Source organism: Nycticebus coucang, chromosome 5, assembly GCF_027406575.1.
Source record: "Nycticebus coucang isolate mNycCou1 chromosome 5, mNycCou1.pri, whole genome shotgun sequence".
NCBI classification, from domain to species: Eukaryota; Metazoa; Chordata; class Mammalia; order Primates; family Lorisidae; genus Nycticebus; species Nycticebus coucang.
This window is the reverse complement of record NC_069784.1, coordinates 55,658,775-55,676,800: the sequence shown is the minus strand read 5'-3', so window position 1 is coordinate 55,676,800 and position 18,026 is coordinate 55,658,775. Positions and strand designations below refer to the sequence as shown.

Here is an 18,026-nt window from a genome sequence, read left to right as displayed (position 1 = left end):
ATGTCACCCTCAGTAGAGTACTGTGGTGTTATAGCTCATAGCAACCTCAAACTCTTATGCTCAAGCGATTCTCTTGCCTTAGCCTCCCAAGTACCTGGGACTACAGGCACCCGCCACAACACCTGGCGATTTTTTTTGTTGTAGTTGTCATTATTGTTTATCAGGCCCGGGCCGGGTTCAGACCCACCAGCCCTGGTGTATATGACTGGCACCCTAAGCACTGACCTACAGGCGCTGAGCCTGAGAGGTGAATTTATGCTTTCAAATACACTTATATAAGGATATTGATGTATATTTAAACCCCAAATTATCCTGTCTAATCCCCTTTCATATTAAGTTTTGAATAGCTAAATCTGTACCCTGAATTATCTTCAGGTGAATTCATATAACACATAGATGGCAGCCCATTTAGGCCAGAGAAGAGGAAAGGTATAGTATGGGGCATTTTATAAATATTTGGTATTCAGCAAGACAGTAAATACAGAAAGAGGATCACTTTAATGCAGAAACTTAGAACTACCAGAGCAGAACATGTCAAGTGAAGGGGTCAAGGTCTACTCTGAAGAACTCTGTTCTCCCCAACAACCTAAGAAAGGTCAAACCAGATCTAAACTAGAAATACAGGGCTCGAGAGGAACCTCAGAGTCCATTCTCTCAAAACCCCAGAGCAGTGATTCTGAAGCGCCTAAAGTTTTAGAATCACAGTGTGCTTTTTAAAAACAAAGATCCCTAGGTCCTACTCCCAGAGTTTTTGGCTTAGAAATCTGCTTTTTAAGCAGCTTCAAAAGTTTTCTTCCTGTCAGTAGACTAGGAACCAAGGACTTTCACACATCCTGCCTGTTGTGAAATCACCGTAAATTACATTGAGAAACCCTAACATAGAAACTATCAGTTCAACAGTGGCAAAATCGGGCCATTTCAACATAAGAAAAGTGTAATTTATACATGTCTATTGTTTGTGTAAGGAGAGAGAAAACGACCAGGGGTGTGGGGGTGGGGTGGGGAAGTGGAAAAAAGGAGAATGAGGGGAGGAAGGGAGGAAAGAAAACAGATTCTTTCTTATATATTCTAACCATCCAAATTTGAGATTCAATCTTACTTTGTAAATCAATAGAAAACAAAAATGTTTTTGATCGCACTGGGTATTACAAACTATGGCAAGGATATCAGCTGTCCTCATATTTGGAGATTTGGAAGATAGGGAACTTACATAAAGTTTATTTACCTGCCACAAACCCTGGAGTATTTTGTCAAGATTCTACTTGATAGGTGACAATCTGAATTTCCCCATCTTACAGAAAAGGAACTAAAACTGAGAAGTTTATTGAACTGCTGAAATTCTCATGGTGATTTGGCAACTACTAATTGTGGTGACTGGCTTAATTGTAGCGTATCCAGCAAACTAAGATGCCATGGTTGGTGGCATCAGGGCCTATGGGCTATGACGAGGCCATCTGAGTTGGAAGTCTTCGAATGCTGACACCTGACTACATACTACACTTGAATAAAATTCAAATTTTCCAAGATTTTCTTCAAAATATGGCTGGAATATTACATGGTAAATAACAGTCACATGTTGGCACTAGGTTTTCAAGCAATAGAATTCCATAAATGTTTAACCATATATATATATATTTTTTTTTTTTGTAGAGACAGAGTCTCACTGTACCGCCCTCGGGTAGAGTGCAGTGGCGTCACACGGCTCACAGCAACCTCTAACTCTTGGGCTTACACGATTCTCTTGCCTCAGCCTCCTGAGCAGCTGGGACTACAGGCGCCTGCCACAACGCCCGGCTATTTTTCTGTTAGTTTGGCCGGGGCTGGGTCCGAACCCGCCACCCTCGGCATATGAGGCCGGTGCCCTACTCACTGAGCCACAGGCGCCGCCGTGTTTAACCATATTTTTATACTTGATGCCAATGACCCAAGGGGAAACATAGCTGTGTATCAACTGCATTCAAGTTCTTTTTTTTTTTTTGAGACAGAGTCTCACTTTGTCACCATTGGTAGAGTGCCATGGCATCACGGCCCACAGCAACCTCAAACTCCTGGGCTCATGTGATCCTCTTGTAGTTGGGACTACAGGCATCCACCTAGTTATTTTTAGAGATGGGGTCTTTTTCACGTTGTTGCCCTCGGTAGAGTGCCTTGACGTCATAGCTCACAGCAACCTCAAACTCTTGGGCTGAAGCGATTCTCTTGCCTCAGCCTCCCAAGTAGTTGCCACAATGGCGCCTGCCACAATGCCCAGCTATTTTTTTTTCTTAATTACTTTTTATTAAATCATAACTTTGTACATTGATGCATTTATGGAGTTCAGGGTACTGCTTCGATATACAATGTGAAATGTTTACATTGAACTAAGTAACACATCCATCACAATTATACTCATTTCTTAATAGTTTTGAAATGTACCATTGCATCACGCACATTAGGTGAGGTTCCCCCCCAAATGCCCTCCCTCCTCCTATATCCCCTCACCCTTCTCCTCTCTCTCCTCTTCCCTTCTACTTTCTGGACTATAGTTATGTTTTGCCATTTGTATAAGTGTGTAGGTAGTTATATATTGATTTCATAGTAGTATTGAGTACACTGGATACTTTTTTCCCATTCTTAAGACACTTTACTAAGAAGAATATGTTCCAGCTCCATCCAGGTAAACATAAAAGATGTGAAATCTCCATCTTTTTAAGGCTGCATAGTATTCCATGGTGTACATATACCACAATTTGTTAATCCATTCATGGTTTGATGGGCACTTGGGCTGTTTCCATGTCTTGGCTATTATGAATTGGGCTGCAATAAACATTCTGGTGCAACTGTATTTGTTGTAAAATAATTTTTGATCATCTGCGTATATACCTAGTAGAGGAATTGCAGGATCGAAAGGTAGGTCTACTTTTAGTTCCTTGAGTATTCTCCAAACTTCTTTCCAAAAAGGTTGTATTAGCTTGCATTCCCACCAGCAGTGTAGAAGCATTCCCTTCTCTCCACATCCACGCCAACATCTGTATTTTGGGGATTTTGTGATGTGGGTTAATCTCACTGGAGTTAGATGGTGTCTTAAAGTGGTTTTGATTTGCATTTCTCTGATGATTAAGGATGATGAGCATTTTTTCATGTGTTTGTAGGCCATGCGCCTGTCTTCATCTGTTCAAGTCTCTTGCCCACATACAAATGGGGTTATTTGTTCTTTTCTTATTGATTAGTTTGAGTTCTCTATAGATTCTAGTTATCAGACCTTTGTTGGAAGCATAACCTGCAAAAATTTTCTCCCACTCTGAAGGTTGTCTGTCTGCTTTACTTACTGTGCTCTTGGCTGTGCAAAAGCTTTTTAGTTTGATCAGATCCCAGTAATGGATTTTTGGTGTTGCTTCAATTGCCTCGGGGTGGCGGGGTCTTCCTCATAAAATATTCTCCCAGGCCAATTTCTTCAAGTGTTTTCCCTGCACTCTCTTCTAGTATTTTTATAGTTTCATGTCTTATGTTTAAATCTTTTATCCAGTGAGAATCAGTTTTTGTTAATGGTGAAAGATGGGGGTCCAGTTTCAGTCTTCTACAGGTCGCCAGCCAGTTCACCCAGCACCATTCGTTAAATACGGAGTCTTTCCCCCACTGAATATTTTTGATAGGCTTGTCAAAGATCAAATGACGATAAGTAGCTGGGTTGATCTCTTGGTTCTCTATGCTGTTCCATAAATCTACCACTCTGTTTTTGTGCCAGTACCATGCTGTTTTGATCACTATAGATTTATAGTATAGCCTGAAGTCTGGTAATGTGATACGTCCTGATTTGTTCTTATTTCTGAGTAATGTATTTGCTATTTGAGTTTTTTTCTGATTCCATATAAAACGAAGTACTATTTTTTCAAGTTCTTTAAAGTATGACAATGGTGCTTTAATAGGGATTGCATTAAATCTGTAGATTGCTTTGGGTAGTATGGACATTTTAACCATGTTGATTCTTCCCAGCCATGAGCATGGTATGTTTTTCCCTTTGTTAACATCTTCAGCGATTTCTTTTCTGAGTGTCATAGTTCTCCTTATAGAGATCTTTCACGTCCTTTGTTTGGTAAATTCTCAGATATTTCATCTTCTTTGGCACTATTGTAAAAGGAATAGAGTCCTTGATTCTTTTTTTAGCTTGACTACTGTTAGCGTATATAAAAGCTACTGACTTGTAAGTATTGATTTTGTATCCTGAGACGCTGCTGTATTCCTTGATCACTTCTAAGTTGAGTCTAGTCCCTGGGATTTTCCAGGTACAGGATCCTATCAGTGAAGAGTGAGAATCTGATCTCTTTTGACCCTATTTGGATACCCTTGATGACCTTCTCTTGCCTGACTGCTATGGCTAAGACTTCCATTACTATGTGGAATAGCAATGGAGACAATGGGCATCCTTGCCTAGTTCCTGATCTGAGTGAAAATGTTTTCAATTTTACATCATTCAATATGATATTGGCTGTGGGTTTGCTGCAGCTGGCCTCTATTAGTTTAAGAAATGTCCCTTCTATGCCTATTTTATTTTTATTTTTATTTGGCCAGGGCTGGGTTTGAACCTGCCACCTCCGGCATATTGGACCGGCGCCTTACTCCTTGAGCCACAGGTGCTGCCGATATGCCTATTTTCTTAAGAATTCTGATCATGAAAGGATGCTGGATATTATCAAAGGCTTTTTCTGCATTAATTGAGAGAATCATATGGTCTTTGTTTTTTATTTTATTGATGTGATATAATATATTTATAGATTTGCGTATGTTGAACCAACCCTGTAACCCTGGAATAAAACCAAATTGATCATGGTGTATAATTTTTTTGATGTGTTGTTGAATTCTATTTGCTAAGATCTTATTGAATATTTTTGCATTGATATTCATTAATGATATTGGTCTATAATTTTCTTTCTTTGTTGGATCCTTTCCTGGTTTGGGTATCAGGGTGATATTTGCTTCATGGAATGTGTTGGGAAGTATTCCTTCTTTTTCTATGCTTTGGAAAACGTTGTTTAATATAGGTACTAGTTCCTCTTGAAAGGTTTGACAGAATTCGGATGTGAAGCCATCTGGTCCTGAACTTTTCCTTTTAGGTAGATTTCGTACTGTTGATGGTATTTCAGTGGTTGATATAAGTCTATTCAAGATTTCTAATTCTTTCTGGTTGAGACTAGGAAGGTGGTGTGCTTCCAGGTATTTGTCCATTTCCTTCAGATTTTCATATTTCTGGAAATAGAGATTTTTGTAGTAATCATTGAGGATTTTTTTAATTTCTTAAGTGTCTGTTGTTATTTCCCCTTTATCATCTGTAATAGACAATATTAGAGATTTTACTTTTCTATTTCTGGTTAGGTTGACCAAAGGTTTATCAATTTTGTTAGTCTTTTCAAAAACCCAACTGTTTGTTTTGTTGATCTTCTGAATGATTCTTTTGTTTTCAATTTCATTTAATTCTGCCCTAATTTTGGTTATTTCTTTCTTTCTTTTTTTTGTAGAGACAGAGTCTCACTTCATGGCCCTGGGTAGAGTGCCGTGGCATCATTGGAGCTCACAGCAACCTCCAACTCCTGGGCTTAAGTGATTCTCTTGCCTCAGTCTCCCGAGCAGCTGGGACCACAGGCACCTGCCACAACGCCCGGCTATTTTTTGGTTGCAATTCAGCCGGGGCCAGGTTTGAACCTGCCACCCTCGGTATATGGGGCCGGCGCCTTACCGACTGAGCCACAGGCGCCGCTCGGTTATTTCTTTTCTTCTGCTGGGTTTGGGGTTGCAATCTTCTTCCTTTTTCAGTTGTTTGAGATGATCCATTAAGTTGTTGGCTTCCTCTCTTTCTGTTTTCTTGATAAAAGCTTCCAAAGCTATAAATTTCCCTCTTATGAAAGCCTTTGCAGTATCCCACAGGTTTTGATAATTTGTGTCTTTGTTATCATTTTGTTCCAAAAATTTGGTGATTTCCTTCTTAATCTCGTCTTTGACCCAGCTATCATTCAGCCTAAGATTATTTAGTTTCCATGACTTTGAGTATGAAGATTCCTGTGGAGTTCAACTTTTATTCCATGGTGGTCCAAGAAGATACAAGGAATAATTTCTACACTTTAAATTTGCTGAGGTTAGACTTGTGTCCTAGGACATGATCTATTTTGGAGGATGACCCATGGGTTGATGAGAAGAATGTATATTCAGTTTTATCGGGGTGAAATGTTCTATAGAGGTCTGTAAAGTCCATTTGTTCTAGGGTCAAGTTTAAGTCTAAGATTTCTTCGTTTAGTTTCTTCTTGGAGGATCTATCCAAAACTGTCAAAGGGGTGTTAAAATCTCCAACTATTACAGTGCAGGAAAATATCAAGTTGTTCATATCCATTAGGGTCTACTTTATGAATTGAGGAGCATTCTGGTAGGGTGCATAAATGTTAACTATCGAAATCTCTTCGTGTTAGGTATTTCCCTTGACAAATATGTAGTGACCTTCCTTATCTTTCTTTTTTTTTTTTTTGTAGAGACAGAGTCTCATCCCATGGCCCTCGGTAGAGTGCCGTAGGCGATTCTCTTGCCTCAGCCTCCCGAGCAGCTGGGATTACAGGCGCCCGCCACAACGCCCGGCTATTTTTTGGTTGCAGTTTGGCCGGGGCCAGGTTTGAACCCGCCACCCTCGGTATATGGGGGCCGGCGCCCTACCGACTGAGCCACAGGCGCCGCCCCTTCCTTATCTTTCTTTATCTTTGTTGGTTTAAAGCCAATTGTATCTGCTACTAAAACTGCAACCCCTGCTTTTTTCCAACTGGTCTGGCAAGCAGACTTACTACTTTTCACCATATAAATAATAAAATAACTATCCTAGCTAGAGATAAGATTAGGTGCTTCAAGAGTTTGAGGCATTCCAGGCATTCTTGTAGAGTGCACCATGGCACTCTACCACGGGCAACAGAGTAAGAATCATTCTTCAAAAAAAAAAAAAAAAAGATTATAGGCTAAGTTCAATATCTAACTTTTGCATTCTTATTCCAATCCAATTAATTTTAGATGGATAAACATTCCCTCATGAAAAGTACACAAAAGGTACCAAAGAATTCAAATGACCTATTAGAATCATTACCAATGCAATTATTATCTTTAGACCCTGAAAAGTTATACAATCATAACTGTGGTTAAACTTAATGATTTTTCAACTTTACAAGAGCACAAAAGTGATATATCCACTCACTCAGTTAAAACTGTACTTTGAATTTTGAAATTTAGGTCAAAATTTTTTATTATAAAATAGGCTTTGTATTAGATGATTTTGCTCAACTGTAGGCCAATGTAAGTGTTCTGAGCATGTTTAAGGTAGGCTAGGCTAAGCTATGATGTTTGGCAGAAGGTGTATTAAATGCATTTTTCACTTATGATATTTTCCACTTAAAATCAGTGTTAGGATGTAATTCCATCATTAGTTGAGAACCATCTGTAATTGGGAAAATTTCAACTATGTGTGAATCTGCCAAGAGAGAAATCTTTAAATGATGAAGTAGAAATTGTTTTTATAAGTGTTCTTTATTAATTTATTTTTGTTCTTTATTAATTTTATTTTCTATCCCGGTATTTATGGCAAATACAAAGTGAAAACTAATTTAAGGAATATTCTAGGCAGCCCTGTCCAAAAGAACTTTCTGTGATAAAGAAAATGTTCCATAGGGCAGCGCCTGTGGCTCAAAGGAGTGGGGTGCCGGTCTCATATGCTGGAGGTGGCAGGTTCAAACCCAGCCCTGGCCAAAAATTGCAAAAAAAGAAAATGTTCCATACCTACACTGTTTAGTATGGTTAACTACCAGCCATATGTAGATAGCTACTCAGGACTTGAAATGTGGTTTGGGCAACTAAAGAAATGAATTTTAAATTTTATGTAAGTTAAATGAATTTAAATTTAGATTTAAATAGCCACATGAATGATTGAGCCGGGTGGTGCCTGTGGCTCAGTGAGTAGGGCGCTGGCCCCATATACTGAGAGTGGCGGGTTCAAACCCAGGCCCAGCCAAACTGCAACAACAACAAAAATAGCCAGGCGTTGTGGTGGGCGCCTGTAGTCCCAGCTACTTGGGAGGCTGAGGCAAGAGAATAATCGCCTAAGCCCAAGAGCTGGAGGTTGCTGTGAGCTGTGATGTCACAGCACTCTACCGAGGGCAATAAAGTAAGACTCTGTCTCTAAAAAAAAAAAAGAAAGAAAGAAAGAAAGATTGAGCCCAGAAGTTCCAGGCTGCAGTGCTATGACAGTGCTACTGTACTCCAGCCTGGGTAACAAAGTGAGACCCTGTCTCTATATAAATAATTGCACACGTTGGCCAGACATGGTCGCTCACACCTATAATCCCAGCCCTCTGAGAGGCTGAGGTGGGTGGATGGCTTGAGCTTAGGAGTTCAAGACCAGTCCAAGCAAATCGAGATCCCATCTCTACTAAAAATAGAAAAACTGTCCAGGTGTGGTGGGCACCTATAGTCCCAGGAGGATTGCTTGCGTCCGGGAATTGAGGCCACTGTACTTCAGCCCCGGTCATAGACCAAGACTCTGTCTAAAAATAAATAAATGGCTTTACTCTTGCTAAATCACAATTAAAATGATATTTTTACAGGGGAGATAGTCTCACTCAATTGCCCTGGGTAGAGTGCCATGCCTCACAGCAACATCAAACTCTTGGGCTCAAGTGATCCTCTGGTGAGTAGCTGGGACTACAGACACCTGGTATGATGCCCAGCTGAAAATAATTTCTAATGTAAAAAATTTAAAAATCAGGGGGTGGCGCCTGTGGCTCAAAGGAGTAGGGTGCCAGCCCTGTATGCCAGAGGTGGTGGGTTCAAACCCAGCCCTGGCCATAAAACTGCAACAACAACAACAACAACAACAACAACAAAAATATATATATATAAATCAGGGCGATGCCCATAGCTCAGTATGTAGGGCACTGGCCACATACACCGAAGCTGGTGGGTTCAAACCCAGCCTACGCCAGCTAAAACAATAAGGATAACTGCAACAACAACAAAAAATAGCTGGGCACTGTGGTGGGTGCTTATAGTTCCAGCTACTTGGGAGGCTGAGGCAGGAGAATTGCTTAAGCCCAAGAGTGTGAGGTTGCTGTGAGCTGTGATGCCATGGCACTCTACCCAGGGTGACAGCTTGAGACTCTGTCTCAAAAATAAAAGAAAAAAAAAGAAAGAAAGAAAGAAATAGAAAAATCAGTTCTTACTTAATTGTATCTATATTATATTGTAATGTTTTACACATCTTTTTTTGTAGTACTTTTTATCAAAAAGAATACTATTTATCACTTCTTGGCCTTTTGGCTAAGATCAAGTGAAGAATACTACTTAGTTATTAATAATAAAATTATATTCCAGGGTGGCGCCTGTAGCTCAAAGGAGTAAGGTGCCAGTCCCATATGTTGAAGGTGGCGGGTTCAAGTCCAGCCCTGGAGCAAAACTGGGGAAAAAAAAAATATGGGTGGCACCTGTGGCTCAAGGAGTAGGATGCTGAACCCATACATCAGGGGTGGCAGGTTCAAGCCTGGCCCTGGCCAAAACTGCCCAAAAAAAAAAATAAAATTCTATTCCAATGTCCAGTGACACCAGCTCTTTGTGTGTTCAGTGGAGGAAGACATCGTCTTCAGCATTAAGGTCTACATTCCTCTCCTTTTTTTTACTAGTTAAGCAATTGACCAAGTTGCAAGCCTTTAAAAAATGACTGGAGCAACCGGTTTAAGAAATAAGAGGGGGCATTTTATAAAGGAATTATGAGGACATAAACTTACCATGACCATTTTCCTTTGTTCATACAGCTTCTGCAATTGGTAAGACTTTTCCTCTGCTTTGATGTAACCTTTCTTCACATCATCGACAGCCTGTCAACAAAACAAGTAGGGAAGAGGTGAACATAAAACTCCCTATCAAGTATATTCTTGAAAAAAAGAGACACAGATGTATTTTTAGACAAATGTCTCCACTTGGACCACCATCACCACCAGCAGTGAATTCTGCCACATGGGTACATTTATTGGAATAACTAGCATGTGCTAAGTACATGTGAGGGACCTGGTTTCTTGGGTCAAGACACTTAAATTCCAGTTAATTTATATATAATTAGGGAACCCTGGAAGACAGTGTAGGATAGTTAAAGGTAACAGTGAAGTAGCAGAAATGTTCCATGCCCATAGTGATACACGCAGTCAGAACAGGAGCACTTACTCCCAATTACGATTATCAAGGAAGCCTTGGGTACACCCCCAAAGGACAGGATGATGAGAGAAAGTACAAGCTGAAGTCTGGAAATAGGAATAGGTAGGTTTGAGCTTCAATACATTCAGTAAAATAGATGTGCCTGATTTGAATAAAGGGCACGTGCTGAGAGACAATGAAAGATAAAGCTGGATAGGTAACCTAACAGATTATGAAAGATCCAAAAAGCAGGCACAGGAATTTGGACTTAAGGAAATACACAGTAGGAAGCTAAAATAAATAGTAACAAAATTGTTTCTTTTGCACAGGAAAGGCTGGTTTGTGTCTGAGAATCTAGTGAGTTAAACTGAGGCAGAATTGGGCAGCGCCTGTGGCTCAGTGAGTAGGGCGCTGGACCCATATACCGAGGGTGGCGGGTTCAAAGCCGGCCCCAGCCAAACTGCAACAAAAAAATAGCCAGGCGTTGTGGCGGGCACCTGTGGTCCCAGCTACTCGGGAGGCTGAGGCAGGAGAATCGCCTGGGCCCTGGAGTTGGGAGGTTGCTGTGAGCTGTGTGACGCCATGGCACTCTACCAAGGGCGATAAGGTGAGACTCTGTCTCTACAAAAAAAAAAAAAACAAACAAAACTGAGGCAGAATGAGTAAGGGAGGTGAAAGATGTTGTGACGCTTAAAATAGAAATCATTTCCCAGAGTCCTTTCTTATTTTTTGTTGGACACAGAGTCTTATTTTGTAACCTTCGGTAGAGTGCCACGGCTTTACAGCTCATAGCAACCTCAAACCCGTGGGCTCAAGAGATCCTCCTGCCTTAGCCTCCTGAGTATCAGACTGCAGGTACCTGGCACAACACTGCCTAATTCTTATTTTTCGTAGAGATGGGGTCTTGCTCTTGTTCAGTCATGCTGGTCTCAAACTCCTGAGCTTAAGCAATCTGCCTGCCTTGGCCTCCCAGAGTGCTGGGATTACAGGTGTGAGCCACTGAGCCCAGCCATACCCAGAGTCTTTTGAGGGAAAGTAGTCGGCTAACAGAATGAGTTCAGGATTAAAGTCAAGAGGCTAATTCAACTTTGAACTCTGTCACCTAGCAATGTGAACTTGGGTTAAGTCCTTTAAACCCTCTCAGTCGGGCAGTGCCTGTGGCTCAGCGAGTGGGGCACTGGCCCCATATACCAAGAGTGGTGGGTTTGAACCCAGCCCCGGCCGAACTGCAACAAAAAAATAGCTGGGCGTTGTGGCAGGCACCTGTAGTCCCAGCTACTCAGGAGGCTGAGGCAAGAGAATCAACTAAGCCCAGGAGTTGGAGGGTATTGTGAGCTGAGACGCCACGGCACTCTGCCAAGGGTGATAAAGTGAGACTCTGTCTCTAAAAAAACCCTCTCAGTCTATAAAACTGGAATAATACTCAGCTCATAGATGGACAATAAAATAACAGATATCAAGAGTTTTATAAAACTATTATTATCACTGATATGAGTACATTTAGCTGTTAAATCCTTCTAAGAACCATGCAAGGATCTTAATACCCTACCAGGAACTTTCTCAGTCCTGGCCATACGAGTGAGGGTTCACTTAGACACAGAGGATTACATTCAAGAACTGCCACAAAATGTCAAGGTTCTGAGGAACCTGAACACTTCACTGTCACCAAGAAAAATTCTGCTCCCAGCCAAACTTAAACTCATTATGTCTTAACACAATAACTAAGAAAATGCCAGGAAGGCTATATTAACCAGTGTGATGAAAATGTGTCTAACTATTTATAAAACCAATGTATGGTGCCCCATGATCGCATTAATGTACACAGCTATGATTTAATATTAATAAAAAAAAGGAAAGAAAGAAAGAAAAGTGATGGGAGACATAGAGACAAAAACAAAGAAATACTGGTCTATCCAGTTTCCCACGTAAATTCCGAGTGTTATTCAAGCTAACAGAAAAGGCTTTACAATTCTTTTTCTGATGACCAAACAAAAATACCATATTACAGGTGGCGCCTATAGCTCAGTGGGTAGGGTGCCGGCCACATACACTGAGGCTAGCAGGTTCGAACCCAGCCCAGGCCTTGCTAAACAGCAACAACGGCAATAAAAAAAAAATTGCTGGGTGTTGTTGCAGGCACTTGTGGTCCCAGCTACTCAGGAGGCTGAGGCAAGAGAATCGCTTAAGCCCAAGAGTTTGAGGTTGCTGTGAGCTGTGACGCAACAGCACTCTACCCAGGGCAACAGCACTCTACCCAGGGCAACAGCTTGAGACTCTGTTTCAAAAACAAAACAAACCAAACCAAAACAAACCATATTACTGTTTTGTGTTTATCCCAAATACCTAGAACAGTGTTTGACTCATAATAGTATTTCAATTATTTGATGAACACTTCCCCAGGACAGAGGTGGGTCACAGTGATTATCCGCTCCAGCAATTCTAAATGAACTCTTTTTCATAGGAGGCAGTAAAAATGTTCATTCCTCTTTCATGTCTGCTTGACTAGCCCTGAGTGGAAAACATAAATATCACCATGCTGGGTTTCCTTTTTTCCCTTAATTAAAAAATTTTTTTAAAGTAACAGATGGCTGGGCATAGTGGCTCACTCCAGTAATCCTAGCACTCTGGGAGGCTGAGGCAGGAGGAACCCTTGAGCTCAGGAGTTTGAGGCTACTATGAGCTAGGCTGAGGCCATGGCAATCTAGCCAGGTCAAGAGTCAGACTGTCTCTCACAAACACACACATGCACAGGTAAGAGATGTACATAGTTTAAAAAACAAGTAGTTTTTAATAAAAGTGCCTAATAGGGCGGTGCCTGTGGCTCAAAGGGGTAGGGCGCTGGTCCCATATGCTGGAAGTGGCAGGTTCAAACCTAGCCCCGGCCAAAAACCACACACACACAAAAAAGTGCCTAATAAAACATAACAGCCTCCTGATTCCAGAGCACATTCCACAAAGATAATTACCTTTAAGCACTTTAAACAGTTCTGTGGATACTGCTTCCATAATTCCAAATGTCATGCTTATGCTGAGAAGGCCTGACTTACCAAGTTTAGACAGTGCTGACTTTCTATGTTAAAAATATTTGGTTTTAACTTTCATGTACCACCCGAACACTCCCACCTTCTCTACCCCCACCTACTCATTAAAAAATATTAATCAATACTCAGTAATTACATTGTTATAAGTATATAAACATTACTGTAAATATATTGCTTACAAATAAGCCATATACAGTACTATGACTTCCTTTCTTGTATATAATTTTTCTTTTCTTCTTTTGAGACAGAGCTTCACTATGTCACCCTCAATAGAGTGCTTTGGCGTCACAGCTCACAGCAACCTCAAACTCTTGGGCTTAAGCGATTCTCTTGCTTCAGCCTCCAAAGTAGCTGGGACTACTGGTCCCTGGCCCAACGCCTGGCTACTCTTTGGTTGTAGTTGTCATTGTTATTTGGCAGGCGCAGGCTGGATTCAAACCTGCCAGCTCCCGTGTATGTGGCTGGTGCCCTAGCTGCTGAGCTACAGGTGCCAAGCCTATGATTTTTATTTTCTCTGAGGCTAATTACCTCATTTTTGTTTGTAAGTTTCTATATACCTATCACCAATTCTTCTTCCACAATAACCAAATACCAAAACTTTCCATTTGTTTAAAGATTCATTTTCTAAAGATGCTGACAATTGTCATTGGTGTGGGATCCTCTCCTATTCTCTTTGTCCTTATAGGACAAATTTTCCTTTTAAAACTTCATTAACAAATAGCCGGGCGTTGTGGCGGGCGCCTGTACTCCCAGCTGCTCGGGAGGCTGAGGCAAGAGAATTGCGTAAGCCCAAGAGTTAGAGGTTGCTGTGAGCTGTGTGATGCCACGGCATTCTACCTGAGGGCAGTACAGTGAGACTCTGTCTCTACAAAAAAAAAAAAAAAACTTCATTACCTTGGCTCAGTGCTCGTGGCTTAGTGGTTAGGGTGCTGGCCACATACACTGAGGCTGGTGGGATAGAACCCAGCCTGGGCCTGCTAAAAACAACAATGACAACTACAACAAAAAAACAGCTGGGCGTTGTAGTGGGCGCCTGTAGTCCCAGGTGCTTGGCAGGCTGAGGCAAGAGAATCGCTTAAGCCCAAAAGTTTGAGGTTGCTATAAGCAGTGATGCCACTGCACTCTATCAAGGGATGACATAGTGAGACTGTCTCAAAAAAATTTTTTTCTCATTACCCTTATTTTAGTGAGCTTTCAAGAAAGAGCAGCTTAAGTATATACAATCTGCCAGGGTTAGCCAGAATTTAAATATAAACTATGACAAATTTCTACCTTACTTCTTTTTGAGGAAAAGACTCATTATCATCATTAGTATCTAATATTTCATCAATTCTAATATATACATTATTTCACATTTTCTACATCTTTCAAATCTGAAGGCATCTTACAATCAATAATGTATAAATTTAATTGTCTCTTTCTCAGTAATACATAAAATTATGGTGCATCTAATAATCAACAGTACCTTAGAATTGATGAAAATGCATCAATTCTCACTGATGCATATTCCCACTGTCAAAATATGATCTCAATAAAGCCGAAATTAAGTAAGGAAAAATTTAACATTACTTTCCAAAAGATATACTTATTTACCTAGTCAATCAAAACATCATTTGAGGCTTGGCGCCTGTGACTCAAGAGGCTAACATGCCAGCCACATACACCTGAGCTAGCGGGTTCGAACCCGGCCCCAGCCCGCCAAACAACAATGACGGCTGCAACCAAAAAAATAGCCGGGCATTGTGGCAGGTGTCTGTGGTCCCAGCTACTTGGGAAGCATAGGCAAGAGAACTGCTTGAGCCCAGGAGCTGGAGGTTGCTGTGAGCTGTGATGTCACAGCACTCTACCCAGGGTGACAGCTTGAGGCTCTGTCTCAAAAAAAAAAAAAAAATCATTTGAGTCCTATAAACTGTTGGTGGAAGTATAAAATGGTGTGGTCACTATCAAAAACAGTATTAACATAGAAAAACTCAGCCAGGTATTGTGGTGGGCACCTGTAGTCCCGGCTACTGGGGAGAGTGAGGCAAGAGGATCGATTGAGCCCAAGAAATGGAGGTTGCTGTGAGCTATGACACTACAGCACTTTACCCAGGGGGCAGAGTGAGACTCTGTCTTGAAAACAAACAAAAAACAGTATTAATAGTTCCTCCCAAAATTGAAAATATAATTACCATATGATTTAATAATCAAACTTCCAGCTGAATATACCAGAAAAAGAATCTAGAAAAGATATTTGCATGCCTGTGTTCACGGCAGCATTATCCATAACAACCAAGAGATGGAAGCAACCTGTATTTCCACTCTGGGAGGCCAAGGTAGGCAGGCCACCTGAGCTCACGAGTTCAAGAACAGCCTGCACTAGAGTGAGACCCTGTCTCTAAAAATAGTCAGGCATTGGAGCGGGTGTCTGTCTACTAGGGAGGCTGAGGCATAAGAATCACTTGAGCCCAAATGTTTGAGGTTGCTGTGAGCTGTGATGCCACAGCACTCTACTGAGGGCGACAAGTAAGACTCTGTCTCAAACAAAAGGAAAAGAAAAAGAAAAGAAAGGCTCCACAAGAGACTTCTCCAGAAGGCAGAGATTCATCAAATGCCTGATGGGTCTGAACTGAATGTCTCTAGAAGAGATTTAGACAACTGGTAAAGACTATGGAGCTAAACTATAAGTACACAGAAAATTAAAGTTAATGTAAAAAGAGGGCAATAGTTAGCTGAAGAAGAACAAAATGTTATAAAAGAAGTGAAAAGTAAAGATAGTATTTATCACACATGACTCTTGCTGTCAGTTTTATTTTTTATAGTCATAATAATGTAAACACTGAATGCTGACCTAACAAATAGTATAATTTAATTATGTGAAGAGGATGGAAGAGATGGAAAAACAGTATGAGTGTGTAGTGAGAGTGGGGAAGGAAAGACAGCTAGTATCTCATCTTAAATAGTGGGAAATTAATCTGAATAATGAAAGTAAACACCAAGGGCCAGGGGTGGTGGCTCATGCCTATAATCCTAGTACTCTAGGAGGCCGAGGCAGGTGGACTGCCTGAGCTCAGGCGTTCAAGACCAGCCAGAGCAAAAGCAAGACCCTGTTCTCTAAAAATAGCCAGACGTTGTGATGGGCACCTGTAGTCCCAGTTAACAGGGAGGCTGAGGCAAAAGAATCTCTTGACCCCAAGAGTTTGAGGTTGCTGTGAACTGTGACGCCACAGCAAGAGAAACAAAGTGAGACTCTGTGTCAAAAAAAAAATAAAGAAAAGAAAGAAAAGTGAGCACCAAACCAAACAAAATACAACAAAAAATAAAGTTAAAAGAGCTGAAAGTTGGTGCGTATGAGGGAGATGACAGTAAATAAGGCAATTACATAATCAATTGTGTTGAACTATTTGATGCTTTTAAAGTTTAAACTATGTTTGTAAGGCCAGATACAGCAGCTTGCACTTGTAATCCCAGCACCCTGGGAGGCCAAGGCAGAAGTCTACTTGAGGCCAGGAGCTCAACACCAGCCTGAGCAACATAAGGAGACCCTATCTCTACAAAAAAATTTAAAAATTAGCCAGGTGTGGTGGTGAGGACCTATAATCCCAGCTGAATTCTAGAGGTTGAGGCAGCAGAATTGGTTGAGCCCAGGAGTTGAGGGCTGCACAGGTGACAAAAGGGATACTCTGTCATCAAATTTAAATTTAAATTAAATAAGCATGTATAGTAGTGATATAAAGTTTTGAGCAGGCACATAGTCACAATGCTTATTTTCTATTATTTAAAAACATTAGACTATTTTTAAAACTCCAAGATATCTTTACTTCTAAAGCTTATTTATCTTTTGTGAAATGAGACAGAACAATTTTACAAACGTAACTCACTCCTGGGAACAAAGCTGTTTATCTAAGAATTAACACTGAATTGGCAATTATCCACTATATTCAAACAGAAAAAGAAATCAGGTCTTTCATGGAGATGGATTCACCCACCTGATGAAAGAAGTAGGTAACAGCAAGGTCATTGTCGTTTAAGAGAATTTCTTCTTCTGTTGTAAAAAGCCACTTTCGAATGGTCAAGCAGGTGCCTGGCACAGCGGACGTATAGTTCTGGACGTAGAGTTTATGAGGAAATTCATTAGGAGCCAGCTTACGTACTGAAAAAAAGACAAAACAAAGAAAACTGAAGTAAAAGGATACATAGGAACTTTTCCTAGTATAAACTATGTAAGACAGACGGAGAACCATAGGTTGTCATTAACCAGAGCATCAGGCTCCAGTATACCTACGACCTTGGCCCTGGAAGCATGAAACAGCCACCTGTCTAGCTAGACCTAACCCTTCTATCTACGACTATGGCAAATCAAGTTTCTAGGGGACAGAAACCTCTCACTTGAATGGCAGGTTGCTATGCTTTGGATATTTGTCCCCTCCAAGTCTCATGATGAAATCTGATCCCCCCCAAGTTGTAGGTGGGGCCTAATTGGAGGTATTTGGTCGAGTAGGAAAACCCCTCCTAACTAGATTAATGCCCTCCCGGGGAGGGGGTGAGTAAGCTCTCACTCTATTAGTTCTTAGGAGAGCTGGCTATTAAAGAGCCTGGGACCTTTGTACATGCCACAAATGTAAGCAGCCTCAGGCCCCCCCTAAGATGCCCAATCTTGCACCTTCCGGACAGCAGAATCATGAGCCAAATAAATCTTTTTTCTTTAGAAATCACTCAGCCTCAGGAATTCCTTTGTAGCCCTACAAAACAGACTAAGACACAGATTCTTTAGTTATGATGACTATGCAGACAGTACTAACTCCAAACTCAGTTAAAATATCTGAC

At 41.0% G+C, this 18,026-nt stretch overlaps 1 protein-coding gene across 1 annotated transcript in view; it reads right to left on the bottom strand.

Annotated features, from left to right (window-relative positions):
- Nucleotides 1–18,026, bottom strand: part of SNX27 (sorting nexin 27) — a 114,445-nt gene that overhangs the window by 11,394 nt on the left and 85,025 nt on the right. Inside the window, exons 7-8 of the mRNA XM_053591559.1 lie at nucleotides 17,189–17,352; nucleotides 9,777–9,866 (exon numbers count right to left, since the gene is read on the bottom strand). Of these exons, the coding sequence (XP_053447534.1) occupies nucleotides 9,777–9,866; nucleotides 17,189–17,352 (254 nt within the window). The remainder of the gene's footprint in view (nucleotides 1–9,776; nucleotides 9,867–17,188; nucleotides 17,353–18,026) is intronic.